This window comes from Petromyzon marinus, unplaced genomic scaffold (genome assembly GCF_048934315.1).
Source record: "Petromyzon marinus isolate PM22_M1 ecotype Great Lakes invasive population unplaced genomic scaffold, UKy_Petmar_22M1.pri1.0 PM_G_Scaffold_55, whole genome shotgun sequence".
NCBI classification, from domain to species: Eukaryota; Metazoa; Chordata; class Hyperoartia; order Petromyzontiformes; family Petromyzontidae; genus Petromyzon; species Petromyzon marinus.
Window position 1 is genome coordinate 326,237 of NW_027423008.1, and position 21,395 is coordinate 347,631.

At 47.4% G+C, this 21,395-nt stretch overlaps 1 protein-coding gene across 1 annotated transcript in view; it reads left to right on the forward strand.

Annotated features, from left to right (window-relative positions):
* LOC142917905 (protocadherin Fat 1-like) overlaps positions 1–7,134 on the forward strand; it is a 46,028-nt gene extending 38,894 nt beyond the window's left edge. The window contains exons 13-16 of the mRNA XM_076062247.1: positions 162–364; positions 573–726; positions 5,639–5,881; positions 6,851–7,134. Of these exons, the coding sequence (XP_075918362.1) occupies positions 162–364; positions 573–726; positions 5,639–5,881; positions 6,851–7,047 (797 nt within the window). The 3' untranslated portion in view covers positions 7,048–7,134. The remainder of the gene's footprint in view (positions 1–161; positions 365–572; positions 727–5,638; positions 5,882–6,850) is intronic.
* The last annotated feature ends 14,261 nt before the right edge of the window (positions 7,135–21,395 follow it).

Here is a 21,395-nt window from a genome sequence, read left to right on the forward strand (position 1 = left end):
TCTCGGTCACATTCTTTGGGTCTTTCGGTAAATTAAAAAATTATAATAATAAAATATCATGACGTTTCGATCGCAACACAAGCAATCGTCATCGTGAGAGAGAAATTAAAACTCCCTGTCCGTCACGACGGCGATCGCCGACCGCGTCCTACCCACCGCAGGCGGCGACCCGCTGGGCCACTTCTCCCTCGGCCCCGTCAACATGGGGGGCGAGTGGACGCTGCGCCTGGAGCGGCCGCTCGACCGCGAGGAGAAGGAGTACCACATCTTGCAGGTGACAGCCACGGACTGCACCTACGCGAGGACGGTCGTCGTGGTCGTCATTGTGCTGGACGTCAATGACAATGACCCCGTGTGTGACAAGGTACCGGTGGCCGTAGACTCGCCGCACAGACCCACACACTATAACGACCACCGCCATTCGCCACTAAGTGGTGGTGACGTCACCACTAATACGTGACCTCACCACTAATACCAACACCACTACAAACACTAATACCACCACCACTACTACCACGACTACCACCACCACTACTACCATACTACTGCTGTGCCCCACGGTGCCCCCCCAGCTGTGGTACAACGTCACCGTGCTGGAGGATGTCGCGCCAGGATTCTTCATGCTGAGCGTTTCCGCCCGTGACTCCGACCTCGGCCCTAACGGCACCGTCAGATACTCGCTGCACGACGCCGGAGCAACGCCCTTCCGCTTGCACCTCGTCAGCGGTAACACTTATCCTGTCACTCGCATAGTCACACTCCTCTCACACCCCTCTCTCATAGTCGTTAGGGTCGGGATCGAACCCACGACCTCCTGCGTACCAGGCGTGGTAGTCAACATCTCATGGCAACCGTGGTGATGATGATGAGAGAGACACAAACTCAAAATTTACAGCCGGGGTCGGGGTCGGGATGGAACCCACGACCTCCTGCGTACCAGGCGAGGTAGTTATCATCACCACAGTGGCCATGAGATGTTGAGAGACGCAAACTCCAAATATACAGCAGCAGGCATCGTCGGGGTCGGGATGGAACCCACGACCTCCTGCGTACCAGGCGAGGTAGTCAACATCTCCTAACCATCGTGGTGATGATGATGAGAGAGACGCAAACTCCAAATATACAGCAGCAGACATCGTCGGGGCCGGTGTTGTATATGTGGTGTGTGAAATTTTTTAATTTGCATAATGTATCCGAAATTATGTTAATTATGCATATAAATTATGCTAATTTGAGAGATTATTGTGTTAGTTTATGCGAGTGGGTGTGGTTATGTTAATGACAGCCTTTATGATAATCAGCCCCCGCCTCGTAGACGAGGTGGGGTTATCAATCTGGATAATGCAATCAATCGTATGCTGTTATGCTAGTGTCAACTCGGCTTCGTTGTCTAAATTCGTATTATCGATCAGTGTAATGCAATTATTCTCGCTTTAACGTTTACTGAGTGAATTAGTGTGTTTATATTTTAGGTCCCCAAGTTCATATCTTGTCGCAGGATACAGTCCTTATGCAAAAATTATAGAAAAGAATCACACGACCACTTCTGCATTAATCAATTTATTTTCTAATTAAACCTTAACTCTAATATAGTATGTGACTCTCAATCTCGGAATTTTTAACACTGTATCAATACAGTATCATCAACATCTGTATGATTTCACTTTGACAATGGCACATGGATTCCTTTCCCCGCATGACGCGAGCCATTGTAGAGATAGAAATTTAAAACATGCATATAATATTCGAACCAAAAACCTTCACTTATAATATGCAAGTTCATATATTTGAACTTATATATATAGCCCACACCGTCCTGCATTCATTTATAGTTCCATAAGCAATTCTTGCAGGCAATTCTTATCCATTGTTTCCCTTTTGGTATCGGAGCTATTAATTCTTATACAGCATAACACGAGCGTATAGAAAATATGAATAAAGTCCTTAAGATTATGCGACGGTATTCATACGAAAGACAATCAAAAAGTTATTTCCATTCCTAAAGGCACGAATATACGTTCATAGATTCATCAGCGATGTTGTATAATTAAGAGATGGCTTGGTGTGCGGCGGGACGTGCTTCTCACGGGAGATTAATTAATTCGTTCCGACCATGGATGAACTCGTCCGTCTGAACGGGCTCGTAGCTATCCGTGGTGCTAAAGTTCAGGGTAAGAATCCACCCATTTTTTTCGCCATATAGCATTGTGATATGGTAGCTTAGCTGATTGGAGAATATATAGAGTTTATTGATAACATTGAGGTAATTTATATTTTAGTTTTTTTATTGGTTTACTATATAGTATTCATTATATAGTGTAGTGTATACCCAGTTACTGTGAATAGCTCAGATGTGAAGGCTGTGACTTTAACATAGCCGTTTCTCTGACCAGTCACAAGCTAATCACTCAGTTATTTCAATGCTAAATTCTCCTAGTTATTTCAATGCTAAATTCTCCTGTTTGATTTGTACTAGGTGCCTCTGTGAATGTGTATGCTTTGAATTTAACATAGCCATTTCTGTGACCAGTCACAAGCTAATCACTGAGCTATTTCAAAGCTAAATTCTATGCTAATTCCTTTGTCAAGGGGTGCCTCTGTGGATGTGTATGCTTTGACTTTAAAATAGCCATTTCTGTGACCAGTTAAGCTAATCACTCAGCTATTTAAATGCTAAATTTTATGCTAATTCCTTTCTCAAGGCGCTTTGTTTCTTTTCACACAGCTTAAAGGTCGCGATCTGAGCGTGGCTTTGTTCGCTCCAGCACTGTCCTCCAGACAGTCTCGTCCCTTCACCTGATGAAGGCCGCTTGTGTTGTGGCCTAAACGTCGTGAGAATTTCATTGTGTTATTTTATTTTATCAATTTATTATTTTATTCTCATTCTACGTGACTTTACCGAAAGAACCAAAGAAGATGAATCCTTGCCGTCACGAAAGCTTTAAATCGAAATAAGTCGTTATATATCACAATGCTATATGGCGAAAAAATGGGTGGATTCTTACCCTCAACTTCAGCACCACGGATAACTACGTGCCCCGTTCAGACGGACGAGTTCATCCATGGTCGAAACGGAGAAGGGGGAGAGAGACAGCTGCGAGGCGCTGTTATACTCCATGTTGTAAATCATACCATTAACCGTGGTGTGAGAGGTATTAAGAGTCAATGCCAGCGAAAGAGCTGCGGTCAAGGTCATCGTAAAATACAATTAATTAAGAACCGAAATGGTTTAAAACATCTTTCCAATGGTTACTAAGCCAGAATCCATCTTCTCGGTTGAAATTGTCTCTGTGCTTGTATATGTCAATTGCCTCATGAACGAATCTCTCATGGTAGCCGGTTGGTTTGCAAAGAACCTCCGTCTTGGAGAAGTCAATGTCATGTGAGCCCACTGAATTATAACAGTGATCAGCCACGGCAAAGGAGTTAGTTCTACCCTGTTACAAGTCTGCTTTATGTTCCCGGATGCGGTCCAAGATATGTCGTTTGGTTTCTCTAATGTAGCTACTACCACAGAGGCACTTTAGTTTGTAAACGCCCGGGTACTGTATGTCTGGAACTGCATCTTTTACAGATGGAACCAGATCACGGATTTTATGTACTGTGTTGAATCGGACCTGGATCTTTTTTGTGACCCCTGCAATGTAGAAGGCCACTTGTGTTGTGGCCAAAACGTCGTGAGAATTTTATTGTGTTATTTTATTAATTTATTATTTTATTCTCATTCTACGTGACTTTACCGAAAGAACCAAAGAAGATGAATCCTTGCAGTTACGAAAGCTTTAAATCGAAAAATAGGTTGGCGTAGGTCGACCAGTTGACACGCTGTTGCAGTTGTGGAACTCGGTCGGTAGATGGCGCACGCAGCTTGCTCGCAGCGTGCTCGGTGGTGTTGTAGAGTGTTGACACCGGTTGCGCAATCGGCGCTGGCGATGCACGTTCGTTGCATTACTACTTTTGATGATGCTGACTCGCACCATGTAGCCTCGTCGGACGAACTCAGTTGAGGTGATGATCTCCTTGCTGGTGAGCTGAGGAGCTGAGGAGCTCCGTTGAGGAGCTCCGTTGATGAGTTCCCCCGAACTGAGGTTTCAATGCTGCAGTGTCCTCTTTTATGCCAAAATCCTTCCTGTTGGCTCCTCCCCACCAGGTGGGGCTTCTTTTGATTTAGCGGTGTGTCATGGTCTGGAGCGCGTGTCCGTATGCGTGTCCGTATGTGTGTCCATCCGTATGTGTGTCCTTGTCTGCGCCATATGTTGTCCTCTTTCTATAAACCACCAAAAGTAAAACAAACATGTTACAAACCGTCTCGAAGGCGTCTCTCTGTCTGCCGGTGCGAGAGGGAGGGCAAGCTTCCCTCCCTGCATGTCATATTCCCGACACACAAAGGAATGGTTAAGGTCTAAAGTTAACACTTATCCCTCACAGTTTGGTATCGCACCACCCGCAGCCATGATTCTGTATGTAACCCAAGGTCTGTGTCAGCTTTCCATTGTGGTATTTGACTCATGTCAAGGGAAGGTGTTTTCCCGAGCGTATGCACACTCCTACCCCGCGCTGCTGGGAGACAAAGACGGCCGGGATCTCTTTCTCTCTCTGACCCTGGGTTTAACATCACTTAAGTCATGTAGTTTACGTTTAACAAAGTTGTGTAAGCGGAGTATAGTTTACGGTGAACAGCGTTAGCATTAATGTTATGTATGAAATTTTGTATTGTGATTTTTTTTTTACTTAACTTTGCCTGGTGTCTTGGCTGACACGCTGCCATTCCAAGCATCTCTTCCCCCCGCCCTTGGGTTTTCCAGGCTCTTTAGCTTACGTTTGCAGTTTTGCTGTGCGCTTGTTTTTTCCTCTCTAACCTTATATTAACTCTACTTATTATGTCTGGAGGTTAGAGAATTCATTTAGACTTAGGAAAATTCTTATTGTCATATGCTTCGGGTCAAGTTGTATAGAAATGATTAAAATATGGAAATAACATTTCATATTGAATTAATAGATGGGTGATGGTTCCATGATATAGCTTGTGGTCTGGTTGCCAATTGGAGTGAGCGTGAGGGTCGATAATTTAGCCTATTCCTGTTGTTGAATTTCGAACTGTACGTTACTTTAATAGTAATGCAGGATAAATGGTTGGCTGTTTGGCTTGGCTGTCTGCGGCTAGCACAAACTCTCAGTGACCCTGGCTTTGTGTTTACGTCAGTCTCTTGCAATTCGCTGCTCTGCACTCTGTCTGTTCCCTTGACCCTGGGAGTTTGTAACTGTCAAAATCATGTCAGTAGGTCATGGTAAATGGCTTTTCCATGACCTCCACATACCATGCTGAGGGCCTGGGTTGGTGTTGTTTTTATTCATTATATAAAAAAAAAACAATAGAAATATGCATCTATATGTATGGGAAAATTACTTGTTAATATTAAGATGGAAAAAGGGCCTATATACAACATCGGGATGGAACCCACGACCTCCTGCGTACCAGGCGAGGTACTTAACATCTAGCCATCGTGGTGATGATGATGAGAGAGACGCAAACTCCAAATTTACAGCAGCAGGCGTCGTCGGGGTAGGGATTGAACCCACGACCTCCTGCATACCAGGCGAGGTAGTTAACATCTCTTGTCGGCGTGGCCCCGCGTAGGGAAGCTCTTTACGCGGGCACCGCTGGACCACGAGGCCGCCCCGGTCCACGCGCTCACCGTGGTCGCGAACGACCGGGGCGGCCGCTCCTGCCGGGCGGAGGTCCTCGTGAGGGTGGAGGACATGGACGACTCGGCCCCGCGCTTCCTCGCGGGGTCGCCCCCCCGTGCCGTCGCCCTGCGTTGGCGCCACGCCGGCGTGGGGACGGCGGTGACGAGCGCGCGCGCCGTCGACTCCGAACTGGGTACGGTGACGACGAAGTTGACGATGACGACGAAGATGATGACAATGACGACGATGACGTACATACACACACGTGAGTGTGTACATTATGGGGAGCGGTGGTGTAGCGGTTAGCGCTACGCCGCGCTACGAACCCGGTGACCGGGGTTCGATTCCCGCTCACGGCCAACACCAGTGACGATTATCTAAACCGGTCCCGGGCCTCCCCTAGGTCGACTCAGCCTCAAATGAGTACCTGGTGCGGTGTGTAAACATCGCCAGTAGGGAGGCAAAGGCGGCCGGGCGTGGTGCTGGCCAACCACCCACTCGAGTGCCACAGTGCCGGCCTTTATAGGTGCTACTCGCTGACAGCACTTGCCCCAAAAGTCTGAGGCTACACGTGGGATCTTTAGCTTTGGCGATCTGGACACATTCCCATCGGTGAGCTCCTCCAGCAGGCAAGGCTGCGTTGGCTGGGTCATGTGGCCTGCATGCCCAGCCACCGCATGCCGAAACAGCTTTTGTTCGGCCGGATCGAGGGGGCTAAACGGGCGCGGCACGGGCTAGAGAAGAGATGGAGTGACGTGGTACAGGAGGACGTGGAGCTGAGTGGACTTGCCGATGACCGGTACCAGCGGTCTCGAGATCGGCCTCTGTGGAGGAGGCTCGTGAAGGACGCTACTGGGCAGTTGGAGGCAGTCGCCCTCCAACAACAACGGAGGGCGGAGGAGCGACGCTCACAACAACGAGCGGAGCGCCGGGTGGCTAAAGCACAGCAAGTTGGCACAGTAGGCGGTACAGGTGGTGCTTCAGCCAGTCATCTCGGTCATCTCAGTCAGTCGACCCGTGGCACCTGAGTCTGCCCCGTGACCTCCTGCCAGCGGGCGTTCGACACTTCACTTGACTGCCTCAAGGTGCACATTGCCTGGCACAAGCGCCGTGGTGACGCCACCGCCACTTAGTGGCGAATGGCGGTTGTTGTGTGTTTTAGGCCGCCGCCGCAGGGTGACTCACTTTCTGCTGGACTCGGCCGGCTACCGCTTCGCCATCGACGTCCGTTCGGGCCTCATCGTCGTCAAGCGTCCGCTGGAGCGCCGTGCCCTCTACAACCTCACGGTGCTCGCCCGCGCCGGGGGGGGGGGGCTCGGCGCCTTCCGCCACCGCGGCGATTTCCGTGTCCCTCCGTGACGACGATGACGTCGCCACCCCGGCGTTCCGGCGGCCGGCTTACCGCGTCACCGTGCCGGAGGACGCGGCGCCGGGCACCACGGTCGTCACCGTGGCGGCCACCTTCGGCGGGGCGGGCGCGCCGAGCTACGGCATCGCCAGCGGCAACGAGCTCGGGGCGTTCGGGATCGACCGGAGGCTCGGTGAGAGACGCGGCACGGGGCACAGACGGCGGCCCTCTTGGGTCTCTGTCTCCCATAGAATCACGCAGAGGTGCGTTTTGTGTGTGTGCTGTGTGTGTGCTGTGTGCATGCTGCGTGCGTGCTGTGTGCGTGCTGTGTGAGTGCGTGCTGTGTGTGTGCTGTGTGTGTGCTGTGTGTGTGTGTGTGCTGTGTGCGTGCGTGCTGTGTGCGCTGTGTGCGTGCGTGCTGTGTGTGCCGTGTTGCCCCAGGCGTCATAAGCGTCGTGGCGAGGGCCCTGGACTACGACAAGCGCCGCCACCACTACCTGACGGTGTGGGCCGCCGCCGCCAGCGACGGCGACGGCGACGACGCCGGAGGGGCGGCGACCTCGCCGAGCGCCGTTACCGTGGTGACCGTGGACGTCACCGACGAACCGCGGTTCGCCGCGAAGAGCGCCGTCGTCGGGGAGGAGGACGCCCTGCCTGGTGACGCCATCGTCACGGTAACGGCGTCGACCCGTGACGATGCCGGTTACGTCGTCGTCAGATCGTCGTCACGGTGACGGCGTTAACCTGTAACATCGCGTTTAGGTCGTCACTAAACCAGCAGAAGCAGCAGCAGCATGATGATGATCATGGTGGGTGGTAGGGTTTGTATCGTGGTTAAAGCTGTCTCTCTTGCGGTGTTTGTGTTGTGGTTGAAGCTGTCTCTCTTGCGGTGTTGTGGTTAAAGCTGTCTCTCTTGCGGTGTTTGTGTTGTGGTTGAAGCTGTCTCTCTTGCGGTGTTATGGTTAAAGCTGTCTCTCTTGCGGTGTTTGTGTTGTGGTTGAAGCTGTCTATCTCCGGTGGTTGTGGTTGAAGCTGTCTCTCTTGCAGTGTTGGGTTGAAGCTGTCTCTCTGCGGTGATTGTGTTGTGGTTGAAGCTGTCTCTCTTGCGGTGTTGTGGTTGAAGCTGTCTCTCTTGTGGTGTTTGTGTTGTGGTTGAAGCTGTCTCTCTCTTGCGGTGTTTGTGTTGTGGTTGAAGCTATCTCTCTTGCGGTGTTGTGGTTGAAGCTGTCTCTCTCTTGCGGTGTTTGTGTTGTGGTTGAAGCTGTCTATCTGCGGTGGTTGTGGTTGAAGCTGTCTCTCTCGCGGTGTTGTGGTTGAAGCTGTCTCTCTTGCGGTGTTTGTGTTGTGATTGAAGCTGTCTATCTGCGGTGGTTGTGGTTGAAGCTGTCTCTCTCGCGGTGTTGTGGTTGAAGCTGTCTCTCTTGCGGTGTTTGTGGTTGAAGCTGTCTCTCTCTGCTGTGTTTTGTGTTTTGTGCCACCGCCGTCTGTCTCCTTCACCGTCGCATCATCCGTAGAGCGGAGCAGCCGGCGACGCCAGCAGCGAGGAGGAGGAGTAGGAGGAGATTGCCACGTCCTCGCCGCTGCCGGCCGGTGGGCGGCGGGTCCACGTTTGACCGACGGAGCCCCTCGCTCGCTCGCTCGTTGCGGGAGCGTGTCCGCGTGCAGATCACTCAACTCGAGGCTGACGGATGTTGTTTTATTGTTGGTGCCTAATTGTACGTCGCCGCTTGGGGGATGCACCCCGCCAGGCGAGGATCGCACGCCTCCAACGTATCCGCTGTCGGTTAGCATCGGAGGGGACTTGTGGCTCGGCTCGGGCAAACGTTAGCTGCCACGGCAGTGCCCCGGTGCCATTGAATTAAAGCCCCTCCTCCTCGTTTTGTTTGTGTTGCAAGACAATTAGCATTTTGCTGTGCGGTGCGGAAACAAAAAACCGATTGCCCGCCGAGTAAGGGGCTGTTTATCTTTGTTTTTTGTTCAATGTTTTTTCTTCGAAACACATCGGCTCTGGTAGATGTTACTAAACCCGAAATCTTTTAATTTGCCACTGATAACGGTGCGTTGGATGCTCGCACTACTCTCTCTGTCCGCTGTAAAATTAACTCGATGCGTTCCCTTGACAGTTCTTTCCTCGGATTCTCTGCGAGCACCATCGACCCCCCCCCACCCCCCCCCCCCCCCCGTTGCACTGGAGCGGAGTGCCATTAAACAGCATCTCTTTTGTTTGCATTTTGACTGCTTGTGTTGTGGTTATTGCAAACACGATGCCTTGAATAAAGGTGTCAGTTTTTGTGCCAGTTAAAAGGGTAAAACCTATTTCTAAGTCACCCCCTGTGAGTGGCTGGCTAAAGTGCCATCTGTTGAGGAAGTACTGAAGGCGTTCCGGAGTCTGAGACCAGGAAAGGCAGCGGGTAGAGATGATCTCCCAAGCAAAATGCTGAGAGAGGGTGGCGTTTGTGCACAAACTGCCCTTTATGACATCATAACAACAGCCTGGACCACTGGACGGGTTCCGCAGGATTGGAAGGATGCCCTGGTGGTCCCCCTCTTTAAGAAGGGGGACCGCACAGACTGTAACAACTACAGGGGCATCTCACTCGTCAGTGTGCTGGGAAAGGTCCTGGCAAGGATTATTCAACATCGCCTTGCCAGGCACGCTGAGGAAAGGCTTGCGGAGCCCCAATGCGGTTTCAGGAAAGGGTGGTTGTTGTATATATAGGTGTTATGGAAATTGATGAAAATAATGAAAATTAAATGAAATTTGAGATTTGCATAATTTATCCGAAATTATGTTAATCAGTGTAATTATGCGCATAAATTATGCTGATTCGAGAGGTAATCGTATTAATTAATGCGAGTGGGCGTGGTTATGATAATGCTGGTCGTTATGGATTATCAGGTCGAGCCTCGGTGACTAGGATTGTGTTATGAATTGGAATGACGCAATTAATCGTATGCAGTGACGCAGGCGTTGTGAGCGTGAATGAGAGAGAGTCGATTCGACTCTGCTCTTTAATTCCGTATTATCGATAAAGATACGATTACTCTCGATTGAACATTACGAATTATGCGTGTTATGGATTATGTATGGTGATAGTGTGCTTTTGATAGGTCCCCAGGATTCAGATCTCATACGCAGAACAATATTATGCAGAATTTCAGGAAGAATCACACACAAACCTTCTGCTTTAATCAATTTTATTTCTAGCTAACTTTAATTTTTGGATAATATGAAAACTCAATCTCGGGATTTTGGAATTTCAACACAGCGTTAACATGATACCATCACGATTGCGTTGTTTCACCTCGATAGCGGCACCTGTGGTTAATTCCCGACGCGTAACGCAATCGATCGGTTGTTGAGAGAGAGATTAAAAACATGCGAACTATTCTATCAAACCTTAACTTTATAATATGCAAACTCGTATGCTTGAATTGTTACACAACACAGCACTTGGTCTTTGATTCGTATCCAATCCTTAATACATCCTGATATGCGAAGTTATTATGCTTGAAATCGTCAGCACAGTACCACGTTGATGTTCGTTCATTGATTCATAACGATTATGAATTTAAAGCGTTCGACTGAAATACTTCGAATTGCCTTATCAACACCACTCGATGGCCACAATGCTTCGTTACTTGAATTGTCACACAACACAGCATTCGGTCATTGATCATGCGCGGCCCTTAATGCAATTATTGTCACGTTGTTCACAATAGGATGACTGATTATTATGCAACGCTACTCGTTGACAGGGGCACTACAACCAGTATTATTCTTGGAGGCACAACTATGCGTTTCAATTCGTTATTTCATTCGTGGATACCAGCAAGATTATGCAGAAAGACAATATTAACGAACGACTCAAGTATTTCTAATCAACTTCTCAACGCGACTCAATGGGTGGCGATGTTTCCTTTTGATATCCTTATCTCGGGCCAATCTTTTAATTAATTGTGGCCAGACCCCTGACAGGGAACCGGTTGAACCCGCTCTCTATCCCCGCGAGCGGCGCTCCGTGGTGAGGTGCCAAGAATTAATCCTTGTTAATGGGTCAGTTGGTAATTTATGCGGTTAGAAGTACAGCCCCAGCACAATATTACAGAGAAAAATTATGAACACTCTTAAAAACGATGGATTATTCACTCGGTCGTTGCGATGTTTCCACAATCACGGATGGTTCAATGGCTTGAGGTTTTTAGGCTTTGTTAATGACCCGTGTGTGTGTGTTGAATGGTGTGAGTGGTGAAAGAGTAGGCCAATGTTTGGAATCGATTCTTTGCGTCAAGCAGACGTCTGGTTTGTGTTTAGTGGGGGGCAGTGTATCATACGTATCAGTTGATTCTTCTTTCAGTAGTTGGTTCGGACTCGACGGACGTTGGTGAACGAGTAGATGTGTTGTTGTAGCTGAGATGACCGTCTGGTAGACGGTGTTAGAAGCACGCCCGCAGCGGCGCGCTGGTGCTCCGTCGTCGGCGGTTGTAGATTGCAGGCTCACGATTCGCTCGTGGTGGCGCTGGCCGCTAACAGCGGCAGCGGGTCGCCAATTCGGCGAGTTGTAGAGACGTCTCCGGCGTCGGTGATGGCTGCTCTTCTGCTGAGATGAGTTGAGCGGGTCTTCTGCTGAGATGAGTAGAGATGAGTCTTCTTCTGTTGAGCTGAGTTGAGATCAGTCTTCTTCTGTTGAGCTGAGTTGAGATGAGTCTTCTTCTGTTGAGCTGCCCCCGAGGGCTGATGAGTTGGCCCCGAGGGCTGATGAGTTGATTTCAATGCTGAAACGGCTCCTTTTTATGCCAAAAATCTCTCTCCTTCTCGGCTCCCCCTCACGAGGCGGAGCTATCTTTGATCTGATCGTATGTCGGTGGGGGGGGGTTCGTGTGTCGGTGGTGGGGGGGTTCGTGTGTCAGTGTGTATGTTTGTGTGTGTGTCATTTATGACACGGTCCTGTTCGGGTCTTTCCTCAAGCCATAAACATCAAGACAACAGACACCTCGATTCATCTCGGTGGCGTCTGGTTGTCTGATCCCTCCACCCAGAGAGAGGGGCGGGTTCCCCCCCCCCCCCTTTTCCGTTCGCGTTCCGACGCACAAAGAAATGGTTAAGATTTTTTAAAGTTTAACATTTCACATCACAGTTGGTATCTCATCATACACAGTTATGATCCTGCTTGTGATTCATAGTATTTGATTTATTTCCAAGTGAAGATGCTCTTCTGAGCGTATGCATTTTATCACGTGCTGCAGGGAAAGACAAAGGTGGCCGGGAGCACCTCTTTATACTTTGACTTATATTTCTCAAATACCATTTGGTCCCATGTTCGCCAAGACTCGTGTTTGTAACTACGTCCTCCCGACACCTCTCGGTTTTACCGAGGTTCGAATTGTTATGATGGAATTATTAAAAAGAAAAATAATTATCATCCTGAGTTTAAGAGGTCCATTTCTTGATTGTTGGAATGCATATCCCTTGGTTCTGTAAGGTTCTATAATGGAATGTCGTGTAAGGTTAACACGTTGTTATTATTAATATTATTTTGCAATTTCCTTTAAAACTTTCTTTGCCTGGTTGCCGTGTGTGGGGTGGGTGTGTCTCCTAATCAAACCCGGCTGGCTTTTCCAGATGGCCCCTTGTGATAAGGTGTAATTCCTGCTTCTCCGCGCTGTGAGAGAGACAAATGTGGTCGGGGTTGCTTGGAATATTGTTTAAACTCTTTCGCAAGTTTGCCCGTTGTCTCATTCCTTCTCGATAACCTTTGATGTGACTCGGTATTCTTGCTCCAAGCTTTGTTTTAACAGTAAAAGTATTAAAGGTGAAAATCATTTGATAGCGAATTAATCATTGGATAATAATTAACTGATGTGTCTGGTGGCCTGTTCTTAATTGGAGTGAGCGTTAGGATCGCTAATTTTATCTTATTCTTGTTGTTGCCTTTTAATTTTTTTGTTGTTTTACTGGAAAATAAGGAAAAGAATATGTATACGATTTACCCTGTTGGCGTCTGGTGTCTGCTCTCTTGGTGTTCTGACCTCGGAGGGACCTTTCCTAAGGGGCCCATCAAACTCTTGTTCATCTGGAGATTTTCGCCGATAGCTGTTACATCCTCGCCTTGAGAGTTTTATTATTTCTTTATATCTCTATATGGCCTGTTTATGACCGACACCTGGTTTTTCGTGTTTCTGGCTTACGGGTTTGATTCATTATTAAAAAATATATATATTGTTTGTCATGAAAGAAAGGAAAAAGAAATCTGTGTATGCATCCGTAAATATTCTTATGGATATTAATTAGAAAAAGGGCCGTATACAACATTACACCCTTTTAAAAATGATCGGTGGTCTGCCACCGGTTATTTTTAATATTAAAGAAAAATGCCTTTTTCCACCATGAACCATCGACTGTCTTCCAGTTTGTGATTTTTCCTTACAACGCGCGCGTACGTGTCACAGCATGATTACATTTGAAATAAAAAATAAAAGAACAGGAAAAAAAAGGCAACATGTTACATCGGTTGTTATCAATTATTGCTTTGATTTTTGTTTCAGTTCCTGGGAAACACTGGATAGCGGTTTCGAGCCCGGTGGTACACCGTTTCCCTCCTGGCATCTCTTTGTTTAATGTTTACCAAGTTATTGGCAACCTTACTGCCACGTTTGGTCAAAAGTACAGAATAATTTTTCTCATGACCAGGTATTTTCGAGTAACCTGTGACCTTTCCATGCAACATCATCACATCGTCGTTTTGGTTCATCGTCGGTACGGCTTTAGCCAAATGAGCACGGTTCCTTGGTTCGTATCGGTAATTTTTTTTATCCCTCGCCTTCCCTGTGGGTTTATGTGGCGTGAAGCCATGTCGTACGCCACCAGGATTAGTACACAACACGAGTTTCCGTGCTCGACTGTTGGGGTCATTTGCCTTCTCCGCAGCCATGTGCAGATTTGCTGACTCCGTACCACGATCCGATTCCGTGCCTCGATTCGATTCCATGTTTTTGCGTGTGCTGGATTTCCACACATTCCCCAATCCATCATGGATTTTTGTCTCCGTAACGCGTTTCCCTGGCACTTTTACTGTACTCTCACGCAATGTTGCGACACAATTGATCGCGTTTCCATTTACCAAACAAGCATGTTCCTCCTCCCGATCCTGTTGGTTATCATTTCCTGTTAGATCACGCTTCATGGTTAATTTTCCTTGTTCAATAGGTGGGTTCACCACGGGAGCGACTCTCGCGTTCCCTACCACATCAAAGTGGGTGCATGACGCATTTAGTTTTCCACAATCATGGTTCCCCTCCTGGTTCTGTTTGTAACCTCCAGCCTGCTTGATTTTTTCGAAGGGGTGTGATTTTTTTTTCAGATCAGCGGACACCTCTTTCCCTGTCATTTTCCTCTCAACCAGTGTGAGCGATTTATCACGTGCCCATGTCACCCTCTTTGTTACAGCCAAGCCATGTGTGCCCCTTGTGTATCGTGGAATGGGGAATCGGCGTGATTCTGCTCTTGGCCTATATGCGCCATGATTCTCGCGATTATGTGTCTTTGTGTGTCGTGGCCGCCCATTCTCTATGTGCCACTGTCGACCGTAATTGTTATCTCGCCATCTGTGTGGGTAATTTTGGCCGGCTGTGTGCCGCTGCATTGGGTGAAGATATGGTCCTGCTCTTTGCTTCCACCCGTGGCGATTGTCGCAAATACGCGTCTCTGCACGCTGCGAACGCTCTCGGTCTGTGTGCCGTGGAATTGAGCACTGGTCTGACTTTGCTCGTGGTCTCCACACGTTGCGATTCTCGCAAATACGCGTCCCTGCATGCTGCGATCGCTCCTGGTCTGCGTGCCATTGTCTCGTGTAATTGTTATTTGACCACCCGTGTATGTAATTATGTTGGTAATCCATGGGTGCTTTTTGTTTTCTGCACTGTGGGCCTGCGTGCATCAAATGCCTCACATGTTTTTTATTTTCCTCTGATAGGCTGGTTGCCTTGTCCCGTTCACTGTGTGCTGTGAAATCATTGTTTTTAGCCCGGTACAGTCAAGCCATGTGTGCCCGATCCACTATGTGGTCTAAGGAGGCTGTCTCTGGATTCAAGACCATTCCCACAATTTCTGTAATCTCTGGACTCAAAGATCCAAAAAACATAATTTTGAACCTTTTGTCACCTTCGTGATACTGATCCACATCGCCCGCATAGTACGCTCTTTTAAACCGCATGAGGTAATCCCGAGGATCCTCGTCTGCACACTGGGTCATAGATTTTGCAGCGTTAAATCCCTCAGACAGTGTTGAATATTCTCCAAACTTCCGAATCACTGCCAGGCTCAGCTTTTTAAAATCGTTCCGAACCTCGTATGGTAGCGATTTTACCCATGATATGGACTGTCCATGCAAGCTGCGTTTCAGCAAACTCGCTTTTTCATCCGTTTTCCTCAGACCCCTGATCATTGCTTCTGCTTCTACCGTTGCGATGTGAGTGTGAATGTCCCTGTTCTTATTGTGTGGATCAAAATAGGGAATTCTGACGAGAGCTTTGTCCATCAATTTCAGAGTGTTACTACTGAACGAGTATTCGGAAAGTTGATCATCGTCATCCGAGTCAGATTCGGATGAGTCATTAACATCACGGTGGCGTTGCTTAACATGATTTTTGTAGCGTATTTTGCGCCTGTAACGTGGGTCAACTTTGCTCGGTGACTCATGTTTGTCCCATGGCTAATACTTATGTGGTTTTTGTGGGGTGTTTGATTTATATTTGTCTGGTGCGTCGTGCCTGTCTCGATGTTTGTGTCGGCCGTCTGTGCGTGGTGTGCGTTTTCCTGGAGAGTTGCCTCGGAGCTTCGGCTCCGCCCTTTCTCGCGTTATTAGTACAGAATCTCCTGGTGATTTAGTTTTAATATTCTGTCTCACTCTGACTTCGGGGTTATCAGTCCCACCTGTTTCTTTTCCGAAATTTTCCTCCCATAATCTCTGTTTGTCTGTCTGTGCGAGAGGGTCTGAGTTCAGCGTAGTTATTCCTGATGTTTTTACATCGTGTTCGCTTTTCTCCCATTTTATCCAGTTCTTAAGCAGTGTCCCAATGTCATCAATACAGCTCCCCTTCCATGTGTCTCCCTGATTTGTTTGCTCTGTAGCAGATCGGCCTGACCATTTTGGTACAAGTTCCCAATATCCCGCAATCCACTCAAAAAATACTCTTAATACGAGCATCTCTGGAATTTCACTTCAGAGTGCATATCAAAACAGTTGTATCCAGAATGCATCAGTTCGACTCGTGTGACTCTGGTATTCCCTTCAGAGTACGTATAAAAACACTTGTATCACAGGATGTAGTCAGTTTGACTCGAGCAAATAATCTTACTTCAACTGTCTTTGTTATACCCTGTTACTCTGGAATTTCCCTTCAGAGTGCGTTTTTTTGTTTGTTTTACACCCGTTACAGTCACAGGGTAACGTTAGATCATAAAACCTTGGTTAATACAACAGTGATTTGTTCCTTAATTCGAGCATAAACTGTCTGCGAGAGATCCCGGACGACGCGCCCATTATGTTGTATATATAGGTGTTATGAAAATTGATGAAAATAATGAAAATTAAATGAAATTTGAGATTTGCATAATTTATCCGAAATTATGTTCATCAGTGTAATTATGCGCATAAATTATGCTGATTCGAGAGGTAATCGTATTAATTTATGCGAGTGGGCATGGTTATGATAATGCTGGTCGTTATGGATTATCAGGTCGAGCCTCGGTGACTAGGATTGTGTTATGAATTGGAATGACGCAATTAATCGTATGCAGTGACGCAGGCGTTGTGAGCGTGAATGAGAGAGAGTCGATTCGACTCTGCTCTTTAATTCCGTATTATCGATAAGGATACGATTACTCTCGATTGAACATTACGAATTATGCGTGTTATGGATTATGTATGGTGATAGTGTGCTTATGATAGGTCCCCAGGATTCAGATCTCATACGCAGAACAATATTATGCAGAATTTCAGGAAGAATCACACACAAACCTTCTGCTTTAATCAATTTTATTTCTAGCTAACTTTAATTTTTGGATAATATGAAAACTCAATCTCGGGATTTTGGAATTTCAACACAGCGTTAACATGATACCATCACGATTGCGTTGTTTCACCTCGATAGCGGCACCTGTGGTTAATTCCCGACGCGTAACGCAATCGATCGGTTGTTGAGAGAGAGATTAAAAACATGCGAACTATTCTATCAAACCTTAACTTTATAATATGCAAACTCGTATGCTTGAATTGTTACACAACACAGCACTTGGTCTTTGATTCGTATCCAATCCTTAATACATCCTGATATGCAAAGTTATTATGCTTGAAATCGTCAGCACAGTACCACGTTGATGTTCGTTCATTGATTCATAACGATTATGAATTTAAAGCGTTCGACTGAAATACTTCGAATTGCCTTATCAACACCACTCGATGGCCACAATGCTTCGTTACTTGAATTGTCACACAACACAGCATTCGGTCATTGATCATGCGCGGCCCTTAATGCAATTATTGTCACGTTGTTCACAATAGGATGACTGATTATTATGCAACGCTACTCGTTGACAGGGGCACTACAACCAGTATTATTCTTGGAGGCACAACTATGCGTTTCAATTCGTTATTTCATTCGTGGATACCAGCAAGATTATGCAGAAAGACAATATTAACGAACGACTCAAGTATTTCTAATCAACTTCTCAACGCGACTCAATGGGTGGCGATGTTTCCTTTTGATATCCTTATCTCGGGCCAATCTTTTAATTAATTGTGGCCAGACCCCTGACAGGGAACCGGTTGAACCCGCTCTCTATCCCCGCGAGCGGCGCTCCGTGGTGAGGTGCCAAGAATTAATCCTTGTTAATGGGTCAGTTGGTAATTTATGCGGTTAGAAGTACAGCCCCAGCACAATATTACAGAGAAAAATTATGAACACTCTTAAAAACGATGGATTATTCACTCGGTCGTTGCGATGTTTCCACAATCACGGATGGTTCAATGGCTTGAGGTTTTTAGGCTTTGTTAATGACCCGTGTGTGTGTGTGTTGAATGGTGTGAGTGGTGAAAGAGTAGGCCAATGTTCGGAATCGATTCTTTGCGTCAAGCAGACGTCTGGTTTGTGTGTAGTGGGGGGCAGTGTATCATACGTATCAGTTGATTCTTCTTTCAGTAGTTGGTTCGGACTCGACGGACGTTGGTGAACGAGTAGATGCGTTGTTGTAGCTGAGATGACCGTCTGGTAGACGGCGTTAGAAGCACGCCCGCAGCGGCGCGCTGGTGCTCCGTCGTCGGCGGTTGTAGATTGCAGGCTCACGATTCGCTCGTGGTGGCGCTGGCCGCTAACAGCGGCAGCGGGTCGCCAATTCGGCGAGTTGTAGAGACGTCTCCGGCGTCGGTGATGGCTGCTCTTCTGCTGAGATGAGTTGAGCGGGTCTTCTGCTGAGATGAGTAGAGATGAGTCTTCTTCTGTTGAGCTGAGTTGAGATCAGTCTTCTTCTGTTGAGCTGAGTTGAGATGAGTCTTCTTCTGTTGAGCTGCCCCCGAGGGCTGATGAGTTGGCCCCGAGGGCTGATGAGTTGATTTCAATGCTGAAACGGCTCCTTTTTATGCCAAAAATCTCTCTCCTTCTCGGCTCCCCCTCACGAGGCGGAGCTATCTTTGATCTGATCGTATGTCGGTGGGGGGGGGTTCGTGTGTCGGTGGTGGGGGGGTTCGTGTGTCAGTGTGTATGTTTGTGTGTGTGTCATTTATGACACGGTCCTGTTCGGGTCTTTCCTCAAGCCATAAACATCAAGACAACAGACACCTCGATTCATCTCGGTGGCGTCTGGTTGTCTGATCCCTCCACCCAGAGAGAGGGGCGGGTTCCCCCCCCCCTTTTCCGTTCGCGTTCCGACGCACAAAGAAATGGTTAAGATTTTTTAAAGTTTAACATTTCACATCACAGTTGGTATCTTATCATACACAGTTATGATCCTGCTTGTGATTCATAGTATTTGATTTATTTCCAAGTGAAGATGCTCTTCCGAGCGTATGCATTTTATCACGTGCTGCAGGGAAAGACAAAGGTGGCCGGGAGCACCTCTTTATACTTTTGACTTATATTTCTCAAATACCATTTGGTCCCATGTTCGCCAAGACTCGTGTTTGTAACTACGTCCTCCCGACACCTCTCGGTTTTACCGAGGTTCGAATTGTTATGATGGAATTATTAAAAAGAAAAATAATTATCATCCTGAGTTTAAGAGGTCCATTTCTTGATTGTTGGAATCCATATCCCTTGGTTCTGTAAGGTTCTATAATGGAATGTCGTGTAAGGTTAACACGTTGTTATTATTAATATTATTTTGCAATTTCCTTTAAAACTTTCTTTGCCTGGTTGCCGTGTGTGGGGTGGGTGTGTCTCCTCATCAAACCCGGCTGGCTTTTCCAGATGGCCCCTTGTGATAAGGTGTAATTCCTGCTTCTCCGCGCTGTGAGAGAGACAAATGTGGTCGGGGTTGCTTGGAATATTGTTTAAACTCTTTCGCAAGTTTGCCCGTTGTCTCATTCCTTCTCGATAACCTTTGATGTGACTCGGTATTCTTGCTCCAAGCTTTGTTTTAACAGTAAAAGTATTAAAGGTGAAAATCATTTGATAGCGAATTAATCATTGGATAATAATTAACTGATGTGTCTGGTGGCCTGTTCTTAATTGGAGTGAGCGTTAGGATCGCTAATTTTATCTTATTCTTGTTGTTGCCTTTTAATTTTTTTGTTGTTTTACTGGAAAATAAGGAAAAGAATATGTATACGATTTACCCTGTTGGCGTCTGGTGTCTGCTCTCTTGGTGTTCTGACCTCGGAGGGACCTTTCCTAAGGGGCCCATCAAACTCTTGTTCATCTGGAGATTTTCGCCGATAGCTGTTACATCCTCGCCTTGAGAGTTTTATTATTTCTTTATATCTCTATATGGCCTGTTTATGACCGACACCTGGTTTTTCGTGTTTCTGGCTTACGGGTTTGATTCATTATTAAAAAAAATATATATTGTTTGTCACGAAAGAAAGGAAAAAGAAATCTGTGTATGCATCCGTAAATATTCTTATGGATATTAATTAGAAAAAGGGCCGTATACAACACAGATGCCATATTTTCTGTCCGTTTGCTACAGCAGAGGTGTAGGGAATTCCAGCAAGACCTACATCTCTGCTTTATTGACCTGGTCAAGGCCTATGATACCATCAGTAGCCCTGGGCTCTGGGTCGTTCTTCGTGCTTTTGGAGTCCCTGACCATCTGCTCACGATCATTAAGGACCTTCATGATGGTGAGCGGGCCCGGGTAAAACTACGTAGCCGGGAGTCAGAGCCATTCCCTGTACACCTTGGGGTGCGACAGGGATGTCCTCTGGCTCCCACATTATTTAACATCTATTTTGACCACGTAGTTCGTGAAGCCTTCAATATCTATACCGGGGGAATCTCCATTTGGTACAGATATAATGGGAGGCTGATCGATGCCCGGGTGCGGTAAAGGGATGGCTCCTTATTACTCAACCACGTTATGCATGCCGATGATTTGGTAATAGCTGCTCATTCAGAGGAGGAGTTGGAGACGCTGCTGCTGAGACTGGAGCGTGCCGCTAAGAGATGGGGCCTTACCATCAGCCCCACCAAAACTAAGCACCTGCCTGGGTATTTTGTACCATCGTACACTCCACCCCCACAGCTCCCAATCGGTGATGGGGCAGTTGTGGAGAGAGTGGAGAGTTTCCCATACCTGGGCAGTGTGCTTATGACCGGCTCCAGTTTAACAGCAGAGGTCTCACTCCGAATCAGTCGAGCGGCAATATCTTTTCATCGGTTGCGTAACGCTGTGTGGAAGCTACCTGGTCTGTCGCTCCGCACTAAGCTTCAGGTCTTCTCGGCCATGGTCATTCCCTCCCTTCTCTACGCTTGCGAAACGTGGACCCCCCTAATGGAACATCTTCACCAGTTAGAAACATTTAGGCTAGCCTGCCTACGATCCATCCTGGGTTTAACCAGGCTGGATTGTGTGAGGAGCTCACAAATTTTAGAAAGATCTGGGAAAGGTCCCATCGGTGAGCTCCTCCGGCAGGGAAGGCTGCGTTGGCTGGGTCATGTAGCCCGCATGCCCAGCCACCGCATGCCGAAACAGCTTTGGTTCGGCCGGATCGAGGGGGCTAAACCGGCACGGCACGGGCTAGAGAAGAGGTGGAGTGATGTGGTACAGGAGGACGTGGAGCTGAGTGGACTTGCCGATGACTGGTACCAGCGGTGTTAAGATCGGCCTGTATGGAGGAGGTTCGTGAAGGACGCTACTGGGCAG